At 36.3% G+C, this 11,093-nt stretch overlaps 1 protein-coding gene across 4 annotated transcripts; it reads right to left on the bottom strand.

The window, feature by feature from the left end:
* Positions 1–5,858: 5,858 nt before the first annotated feature.
* Positions 5,859–8,867, bottom strand: LOC113317551 (protein COFACTOR ASSEMBLY OF COMPLEX C SUBUNIT B CCB4, chloroplastic-like). Of its 4 annotated transcripts, none has more exons than XM_026565688.1 (7): positions 8,729–8,867; positions 8,469–8,647; positions 7,776–7,843; positions 7,413–7,597; positions 7,253–7,323; positions 6,316–6,399; positions 5,859–6,174 (listed from the first exon to the last, which is right to left on the bottom strand). In XM_026565688.1, exons 4-7 carry the CDS (start codon positions 7,477–7,479, stop codon positions 6,088–6,090), a joined length of 309 nt encoding a protein of 102 aa, XP_026421473.1. In that variant the 5' UTR covers positions 7,480–7,597; positions 7,776–7,843; positions 8,469–8,647; positions 8,729–8,867; the 3' UTR covers positions 5,859–6,087. The 4 variants fall into 4 exon arrangements, 2 of the variants coding, with proteins under 2 accessions (XP_026421473.1, XP_026421474.1); XM_026565689.1 differs by lacking the exon at positions 7,776–7,843 and adding an exon at positions 7,702–7,775; XR_003343631.1 differs by lacking the exon at positions 7,253–7,323 and having other exon boundaries at positions 7,702–7,843.
* Positions 8,868–11,093: the final 2,226 nt, after the last annotated feature.

Below are 11,093 nucleotides of genomic sequence, written 5' to 3'. Positions count from 1 at the left end.
GTTTACAAACCAATATTGGCGATGGATGAAAGTATCAAGAAGATTCTTGTACCAATGTGCCACCACAATCTTCATTGGACGCTACTTGAGTATGACTGCGAAAAAATGGTGTTCAACCACTACAATTCTTCTAAGGCTGAATGGGGAGGTATTTGTTATCCACACGCCTGCAAAATGGCAGATTACATGTACGTACCTATCAACGTGTACTTGATGGAGAAGGACAAAGTAACAATGAAGAATGTAATAGTGAATGAATGTGAAGCACCTCAACAAGGGGGATCGCCAGACTGTCTACTGTTTGTGATGCATTTTATGAAGATGATGTCAAAAAGAAAATATGTGGGAGTGCCTTTGGGAGATGATGAAGAAGTGCAAGCGAAGATTCGTAACAAAAGGGTCCCGTTAGCATGCAAATTGCTGAAAGCATCTCCACCGGAAATCAGTTGGCAGATGACAAAAATAGTCTTACTTGCTAAAAGTAATCTGACAGTACATATCACTATTTAACTATTTTCTTTTCTTTTTATTCTTGGTTTCATTTCATTTCATGAGTTCAAGAATGTTCAAAAACATATATCTAATATGTAGTGATTTTTAATTTGAATTTGGGTTTAACTTTAATGTAGTGATATTTCAATTGTGTTACTTAAACATGATTTTGTGTTGTTGATACGAGGGGGCGCTGCCCCCTCGACCCCCGTGAAGATGGTGAATCAGCTGGAAAACCAAAAGATGTTCTAAATAATCTTAGTGGAAGATGGTTAAACCACAAACCAGTACATATTTAATTGTTTTCTTGTTACAAACATCTAGTATGGTTACACTACAACCACTACATATCAGTATGTAGTGGTAGATACTAACACTACAATACTGACATGTAATTTCAGTATGTAAATACTTCACTACTGCTGATAGATAATGACATTTTGATAGACTTAAAAACATATTTCATTATTCGAAAATAACTACAATAACTACATTTTGATAGACTTATAATGTTTCAAAAACCAAAAGATGTTCTAAGAAACAACAAAAACAGTATTTTCAGTACACTTGTAATGTATGTACTGTAAATGAAATACTTATTAACCAAATTCAGTTGGTACTGACAAAATCAAAAAGAAAAACGGTAGAATAGAACAAGGGCTAGAGGAAAGAATTGTGGAAAAGGAATCTGGCAACATCATCGATATAACATTCTGCTGCACGTTCAAGCCTGTGATAAAAGAAAAAGAGAAATCAGAACACTACTTGCTTAAAAGTACATTGTATTGTATCAAACTTACTTAATTAAGACATTAATATGTATCTGACTGAAATACATATGACACAAAATCATTCTTCAGAAAGTTCATACTGTCGGATAAGATTGCATGTTGCCTTGTTGTGATGAGTCTTCAAATTACAGTTTGAACACTTGACAGATTTTCTACTAGTCTCAAATGCAGACTTAAAACGTTTCCCCTTTTTCCTGCCTGGTGGAGACCTAATTACTTCTGCTGGGAGAACGATATCATCTACGTGATACTCATCGGGCCTGTGAGAAAAAAACAGTATCATATAAATGGAATGAACCACAACTACATATGAATATGTACACGGTATATTGTTCCTGAAAAACAAATATAAAAAAATGTAGTGGTATCTAACATTACATATCAGTATGTAACATCCATATGTAAGTAGGTTTATGTTGACAGTTTCCTCCAGATCTAGTAATAGCTGACAAAATGTACTGATTAAAGACACATACCTGTCGTGGTTAGGAACGGGTCTAATAGCTATTGAATATAGCTTACGAAAAGTGGTAACTTTGAAATAATCTTCAACGTAATAAAGAATCCTTCCTCCAGATCTAGTAATAGCTGCAGTAGCGTGCGAGCATGGAAAACCATAAACGCGCCATCGTTGGCAAGTACAAGTTTTTCTCTCTAGATCTACCATATGAGATCTGCACAGTACATATTCATGTGTTTTTCAGTACACCTAATATACACAGTACATATTTATATGTTCTCACAGAAACATGGTACTTAAAAAAAAGAAAGAGAAAGTAAATAACATTCAGATGATAGAGATTAGGGGTAAACGCTAACCTTGGAGAATGCACTTCATAACGATTAGCATCTGACTGGCTAACTTTCCAGGGACGGCCAATTTGGATGTGTAGTTCAAGCAAGGCTTGATACGTAGGGGTTAGCAGTTCTGGGTCCATCAAGAGACTCTCTTCACGACGTTCTGACATCATTTCCATCATACGTATCCTACACGACAAGGGGATAGCAAAGTCTGTTATACTAAAAATATACGTAGATTAACAGAACATATATGCTAATACTGTTACAAAAAGAAAACTAATATAAGCTTGTACTGTGACTAAGGAAACTGATACAAACCTGATCGAGTCAACGAATGCCACACGCAGGTAATTTCTTCTCTTTGTTAATCCAGCTATTGAACGATTCAGCAACGCTAGATGAAGTGTAACCATAACTACAACCCTTGAAGAAAGCATTGGACCACTTTTCTTTTGGAATGTTGCGGCAGTAGTCAGCAACCCAAGGCCTTCCCAAATTAACCATTTCTTGAAGACCTTCCTCGTATGTTGCAGGAGAAAGAGCATATGTCGCCTTTCGGAAAGCATCAGTCACTTCCTTATACTTTTCGTCAGACTTTGCGATAGGTAAGTTTTTGTCCAAATGGAAGTAACAATATCTTTGATGAGAATCAGGGAACTCTTTGGGAATATATTTAACCAACCCTTCACCTCGGTCAGTCATAAAAGTGATTGGGCGATCATCATTCAAAGCCTCCTTCAGTTTCTTGAAAAACCATTCCCAGCTGATATTGTCTTCACCAGGTACTAAAGCAAACGCAAGCGGATAAAATCCTGCAAAAAGGAATTACTAGTTATGTTAAGCAACTAATATTGACACTACATATTGACATGCAGTTGGTTTACCTCTTTGTTGATATGTGAAAACCTGACACTACATAATAACATGTTAAGCAACTGATTGACACTACATTTTCACATGCAGTATGGTTTATCTCATACTCAGTAAGGTCAATATGTAGTATGTAGTATGGTCAATACTCATTGTCAGATAGTGAAGTAAGATCAATATGAGTGATCTAACTACCAGACTACATATCAAAAAAAAAAAAAACCAGTTACCTTGATTACCATTAAGACATGTTGCTGCCATGAGACCTCCTTTAAAAGTTCCAGTGAGAAATGTACAGTCACAGAAAATCATGGGACGACATAGTTTATATCCCTCTATACAAGCTCCAAAGCAAACAAAAAGTCTATTGAATCTTTTTGTAGCATCATTGAAATCGAAATCAATAAATGACCCAGGATTTGTTTCCCTAACAGCATTCACCCACCAAGCAAGATCAGTGTACGACTTAACATCATTACCAAAAATCTGTTTATGCGACAACTCAATTGCATGATATGCGTGGTGATACTGGATTTCAATGCCACCACTAACTTTAAGATAATCTATGATTTCTGCTGGTGTTATGCGAGGGTTGTGCCTGACCATCTCATGAATTAGATTGTTCATGAGTTTTTTTGTAACTCTTGGATTATTCAACATATAACCACCGCCACAGGTGTGCCTTCCCACATATTCCTTTATCTTAAAAACATCAATAGAACTACCAATGGCAGTTGCGTGAAGCTTCCATGAACAACCTTTCACACTACATACGGCGGTGAATCTCTCAAGGTCATTCTTCTTCTTAATTACCTCATATCCAGTTCTCATGCAGTATTTTTGGCATGCTATACGTACGGCATCAACACCACCATAAAATAATTGATCTGTATTATCAAAAATCTTATCCCAACCATCTGAAAAAAACACTCTTGACGCTTCTTTACCTTCTTTCAAATAATTATTCTTTGCACTGACAACTAAGTCTGCATTACTGTCAACTTCCATACGCCTAGACGCGCCATTTGAAATTACATCCACGTGCAAATCAAAGAAAGCTGATTGCTTTGAAGAATGTAATGCAGAGATGCCCTGGAGTGTTACATCGGCAAGAATAGGAACTATCGCTTGATTCTGGAAATAGTTAACCAGAATAGTCGATGGAGTCAACCAGCTCCACATATTACAGATGCAAAATTTCAAATCCTCTAAAGTTGAAAACGATGTAACCTCATATGCAAAATGATATTGCTTATGGTATACATGAGAATAGATGGAGAAGTCTGGTTTGGGACCAACGTCAGACATGTTAACCCTGTAAATGATCCAAAAATTAACTAAGTCTCTGAATGGATATAAGTTATACATATTGATATGTATTGGCATCTACTGTATTGCACGATACATACTAAGAGCGCAGGCTATATGTAGTACGTATTGGTATGTAACATGTAGAATAACTAAGTCTCTGAATTCATATACGTTATACATATTGATATGCATTTGTATGTAACATGTAGAATATATTTTACAACATATCAATATGTTTTGAGTTTCATCTTCTATAAATAGAAGAACTGCAGCTATATCAAAAAGAGAATACAAAATTATTACACGATCTATCTAACAAAACAAACCTATATCAAAAAATACAGTAAAACAAACCTATATCAGATTACAAAGAAACTAAAACAGAACAGCAGCAGAGAAAAGGTGATTATAGTAACATACATTGTTCGAATATGAGATTAACCTAATTCGATTTCAAGATACCTAATTGAAACACACAAAAATCACAATGTAAATCGAACGGAAACTGAAATCATAAAAGAAAGATAACAATGTACATCATAGACAACTATTCTGATAGAAATCGGATCAGAATAAACCTAATTATTCATCAACATTCCAAGAACAACAGCAGAGGAAGATGATTTACGAGATAAATACCTTGTTCGAATCTGATTTCGAAGCACAGATGATTTACGAGATAATAGCTGTGATGAGCCTAATTGAAAGACGCTACCAGATACTATGATGAACCAAAACGCAGGAGCAGAGAAAACCAAAGAGAAACAATCTGAGATGAAAAAAAAAAGAGAAAGAAACTGAATTTGATTTGTTCGTGGAGTTGCAGAAAGGGTATTTTTGGTACTTTTGAAAAACTTGTCTTGTGTGACCCGCACGTTTTGGACTAGGGAATAAATATTCTGGTCCAAAAACATGTTTTTGGACCAGCGGATAATTTTATTCTAGGGGTGTATTAGAGAGTAACCAGTACTGGGTTTCCTGGACTACCTAGTAATTCCTAGATATGAGAATCTGCCGAATTTGCAAGGGGATCCGAATACCCTTTTCCTGGGTGGATCGATTCCGTTTTTGTATATTTTATATCTGATTCGGCTTATAAATCTAATGTGGAGACTGGTACGTGGCTCCTCTCGAGTTGAAAGACTTGAGTGTTCAGTTTTCGACCCCAATTTTTATACCACACAATGTATATACACGAGTCTTTCGGGGTAGAATGAACTTCACATTCCCACTAAAAATGAGAGCATTTTGCGACGTCTAACCTTATCATTTTATAGACTGGTGTTAAATATCACAAAATTTGCTTAGTTTTCATACAAACGTATTGTTCAGTAAGATCGTAGAATAATTAGCCTTTAGTTGGTTTCCATTATAAAATTATTGCAAGTGTTGTAAGATAAATGCAATCAAACAACATTGTCAACCAATCATACCTCAATATAATAACCCAAGTCCAAAGATCACTGTTCATTAAGGGGGATACCAAACCTTTCGGAGAGGATACAGATCCAAGGATCTTGTGATCAAGATTGTTTTTGTTTTACATGGGTTGGCTTTTCCCCTGTATCAATATGCCCTGCATCACAAACTCTCTGACTACAAGACGGTACAAGCAGCACTCTAGATTCCTTAAAAAAGAAAAGGGTGTTCAAGACATCACGTACGTTGTATACAAATGTGTTCTCTCGTTAATGAGTGTTCTACAGTTGTAATAGCTACAAAAAATCCTATCAATGCTTTCATTTTTTATCTCTATGGTGAAGGTATGAACATGAAATATTTAGCTGAATCTATCCATTTATTGTTTTTCCCCTAAGCGTGATCAGCTTTCAACTGCTTCTTGCAGTGACATGGTAAAATAAGCAGAAAGTGTGGCATCCAGTTTTTCAGCTATTAGAGTAATCCATGCCTGTAAAAAAGAAACAAGTACTCTCAGTATATTTGTGACATCAAAGAACATGAGAGTTGAAATTTTGTAGACAACGAAGCAGATTGATTCCAGAAATATATCAGAACTTTTAAGAATTAAATGATTTAGTTAACAATGCACCTGATCAGAAGTTGTGAAGCCCCTAACCATGTTCCCACCAACATTTGCAATCCCTTTATTTCCAAGAGGTTGCAAAATGACTGCCTGAAAAGAGTAAAACAATGGGATTTCACATCTGTAGCCAAGGCAAGATGATGTTCGGTTTCCTAACAAACCATAGGTTTTCCATGACGTTATTGTCATTTAAGCATAAGAAGTGACTTCGGAATACGTGTGCTTCGTTTAGTATTATAAAGCAAAGCTGGAAGAACTATGCAACAGACTAAAAGAATCCACATGTATTGTTCACATAATTACTCACAGGGTAGGCCAGATAAGAATGTACACCGAGGCACTGACTGGTGACAAGTCATTGAGTTATAAGAATGGAGCATGTCAGGCATATCATTGACTGGTCACAACAAATAGAGAACGAGAATGCAAGTCGATATGCAGAAAGTAAAATATCATTGAAGCTTTATGATGCATATGAAATGCGTTTCAACTGTAAACATTAGGTTGCAGGCATGTATTATGTTTTCTAGAGTCTGGACAACCATTCAGGGAAAACAGATACGAGACTACTCCTGGGGATATTTGTTTTCCTAGTTGAAAATTCAAATAGTATACCGCATATTTTGATATACATCTACACTTCCTTTTTCATTGCTAGAAGAATGTTTCAGACATTAAACAGGCACACTTAAGTGTGACTAAAGAAATAAACATCCAATACTAAGAGTATGACCACGAGCAAGAAGCACATTCACTCAAACACTATGAGCTTGATTTCAAAATCATTTTGCATCATGATACAAGTTGAAGAGAACCACTAAGAAGGAATAAAATAGAAAACCAAAAAAGGCTTAACGTATACTGTTAAGAACTACTGCAAGTAAATATCACATCAATCTAGTAGGAACAAACACTAAGCAGGAACCTTGATTATGTAATATACCCGAGTGTTTCCAGGTAAAAATGGCAACTGCGACCTCCCAGGATAGAGGGAAAGGTTGGCCAAGTAACTTTCTGCAAAGTGATAGTAGCTAGACATTTTATCACAAGACAGATATTTTGATTGGTAACATGTTCCAGTCAAGATCTCAGCGACGACTTACGTGTTCCAGATTTCATTGCACCTTTATAGAGCGACCCTTCCATCAATGTAGTAGCGTCCACAGACATGGCAAGACCCTCACCAGAGGCAGACTCAGCTGCAACCCCAATTTGTAGAAGGCAACTACCTTCATAAACAACTACCAAGGATCTGCAGCATGTCACGGCTGACAGGGAATCCCACAACCTAACAGATATACAAACACAAAAGGTAATATCATTCGCCAAACCAGAAAAAGTAACCTTGCTGATCACAATTTCAATTTTTAGAGAAAGCACTAAGGGAATTACCATAGTAACTCAGAAACCAAAAAAGTAGGAAGATCAGAACGTATATTTTGGCATTCTACACCTTGAGGATTTACCTGAAATCAAGTAAGAGTTGTAATACTGCTGAGAATCGTGGAAACAAACTTAACCATTTAAACGCAACCTGCCAAAAAGATTTTTTATGAAAAACTGATCACAGATATAGACTTTGGTCGTATCGACAACCACACCAGTCCAGTGAGAACATTGGTAACAGCCAAACCAAGAGCCAATAGGTCCGCTCTTGACTGTGAACTTTTAGATGTGGCAAAAGAGTTAGATTTCAAGTGTTTCCACAAAATCCAAGTAATACCAAATAATGACATACCGAGTTCATGTAACGAACATAAACTAGTAAACTCTACACAAGATGATTCCAAACAAGGTGCATAACTTCTATTAAACTGCCAGTTAAGAAAGTAATACGGCATCTTATCTACATCTCTTGATAAGTGACAACAAATAACCCGCTATAAACTGACAGATCAACAGTTTCAGTAAAACACATCGGAAAATTGAGCTACCAAGCACAGCCAAATTGTGCAAATATGCTCAAATGTATAGAAAAAACTCAACTTGATTCATCATACTGTGTTTACAATGTTGATCTAACATTATAATTTTGTGACATTTTATTCAGTTCTTTACACAAGTACACAATTATTCATCATTAGCATATAATCCTATCCTGCTAATTACTTATCAATCAATGAAATCCTGAAGCAATGAGTGATGTTGAAGAACATTACCTGCCAGCATCAGCAACAGGAGCAATACCAGAAACAGTACGATTGAAGAGAACAGCCAAAAGAGAAAAACCTCCAACATAAATTGGCAAACTTCTCACAGCATCATCATTTCTAGAGACCCAATCTCCCAAACAATCTCGCTTAGGTTTTGGTCCTTTGTAACTTCCATTCTTCTTGTTCTTCAAACAAAATTGAGAAAAAATCTTATCAACAGACTGAGAAATAGAGAACAGGGGATACTAGAGTGGTAGTAGTTTTACCTGTAAATCCAATGAAAACCTAATCGAAGGATGAGACAAGCTTTGGAAAGAACGACGGGAGGGGCGTATATGAGGAGAGAGTGAAATGGGTGAGAAGAAGGTTCCCACTTCCATATCAATTTTCTTCTTCTAGTTTCAGCATTTCGGAATAAAAATGGAGCTCTTTTTTTTATAGTTTCGTTGATGGATAAGATACTGACAGTCTCCAACCAAAATTAGCTTTGTTAACTGCCACCGGCCCACCGGACACCTCGGGAGTATTTGGATACACGTACGCAGGGGCCCATGAGAAAAAACATGTTCGGTTTGGAAATGTAGAAATTAACATTTAATCCCAAACTAGTTGGGCTTTAGACATTTTGGTCCTGTCACTTCAAGCCTAATACTAGTAGGGGTGAGCATAAAAATCGGAACCGCGGATTTGACCCGTATTCGTCCGTAAAATTGCGGATTTCATCCAAACCGCAAAACGTATGGGCCGGACACGGGTGGGATTCTCAAATCCGCACGTTTTAGCGGTTTGGGTGCGGTTGAATATTGAAAACCGCGGATTACCCGCACCGTAGGTTAGTAAAGTAAAACCTTATAACATAAGACAGGCCCAGACCTCAATTCAATAGCATTGGCTTCCACTAGGCTTAAATGGGCTTCCACTAGGCTTCCAATTCAATTCAATAGTAAAGTAAAACCTTAAATGAGATTCCACTAGGCTTTACGCAACGGTAGTAACGACTACCAACTAAAAACACGATGCCAAAGACAGACCCAGATCTCTTTCTTTTTTTTTATCCCTAATCCGCGGTTAATCCGCAACCGGACCGCACAATCCGCGGATCCGCGGATGATTGGGCCGGTCACGGTTTGATTTTTCAAATCCGCAACTTTGACGGTTTGGTTGCGGGTGACCCCTAATCCGCAACCGTCCGTCCGTTGCACATCCCTAAATACTAGGAGGTCCAAATTTACACATAAACGATTCAGTCCAAAACGTTTTTTTATGAAGACAAAAATGGCCATAAACAGTATACTGATTTGATTTTTAGATCATTTATTTCTTCTTCTCTATCCGCAGAGCTCTGCAGCGAGGAAGAAACTAGGATCGTCGTTCATCATATTTCGTCTCGACTGTTTCTTTAATATTTCTTTGATTTATGTCTTAATTTCTTCCTTTTCTCGATCTAGTTTTTCTCTGAAATCCTAGAAATGAGAGAGATGCACCAGATTTTGGTAAGGTTTATGTGTAGAGATTAAATACAAATGAGGAGATTCAAATTTTAGTGTGAGATTCAATGTTCAGTCGATCTATTAGTTTTGATTGATACCAAGAGTTTTGGATCTTCTTCTTTAAAAAAAATGAGTCATTCGAATTCAATGCTAACGCAGACGATAGTTAAATGTGATTTTCTACTAAAAGGATCTTCTCAAGTGTCCTTAACTTCAAGGTAATTTTGATTCATCTTTAATTTTATTATATGTTTATTTTTTTATTTCAATTTGAGAATTCATTTGATATACAAAATGTCAATAAATTCTACAATTCTTCTTTCAAACATTTGTAACGATACTGAGTTATAAAACTAGTTGTTGTGTAGTACATATTACGAATTGCTGAATTGTTACCCTAGTTGCATCATTTTAATTTCGTAGGCATTATGTTTCTGAGAAAGAATTCCCTACTATATGTTCCTCTAAATGACACTCTTACATTTGGAGCTTAGGTCCTTTAAAATCCTTTATGAGTAAAAATACTTATCTCATTAGCTTTATTTAGTTCTGTCAGGTCTAGTTTCTTTAATCATTCATCTTGAGTTTTTCTCTTTGTTTGTAGGATACATTTATCTCATCTGCCAGGTATGATGCAGTATGATATTCCTCTATGTCATAAAACAAAGAATAGGGTTTGTAGCATTTATCATTTTTTTCCCTTCACAGCCTGGGTTTAATTCGAATGTTGTCGACTTGTCGTCAAAGAGAAGGATAATATTGAGCCGAGGAAACAACATGGTTGGGGTGGTGATGGATTGATTGGGTTATCTGGGTTTGGATTAGGCGACAAAAGGAGCTATGTTGGGATATTAAGGTAGTTTTTCTTAGTTTACTTGATCTTTCGTTTCTCGCTGATGCATATTATCTTTTGTTTACGATGGGTTTAATGCATCATATAAAAAAAGTGCAATGTTAATGGTTTCATTTTTGGAAATTTGACCTTTTGAAAGAAATGGCCACATGGATTCTTTTATTTTTTTTTCCCGGATAATTGTGGATTTAGTTTGGTATAATTGCTGGTGTTGGTGATCTGCATGATGTTAATTTTTTGAAGATGTCTTACCTGTATGCTTATAAATAGCTTGGGAATGTTAATTTA

The sequence above is a fragment of the Papaver somniferum genome, chromosome 10, assembly GCF_003573695.1.
Source record: "Papaver somniferum cultivar HN1 chromosome 10, ASM357369v1, whole genome shotgun sequence".
Lineage (NCBI taxonomy): Eukaryota > Viridiplantae > Streptophyta > Magnoliopsida > Ranunculales > Papaveraceae > Papaver > Papaver somniferum.
This window is presented reverse-complemented; position numbering and strand designations above follow the sequence as displayed.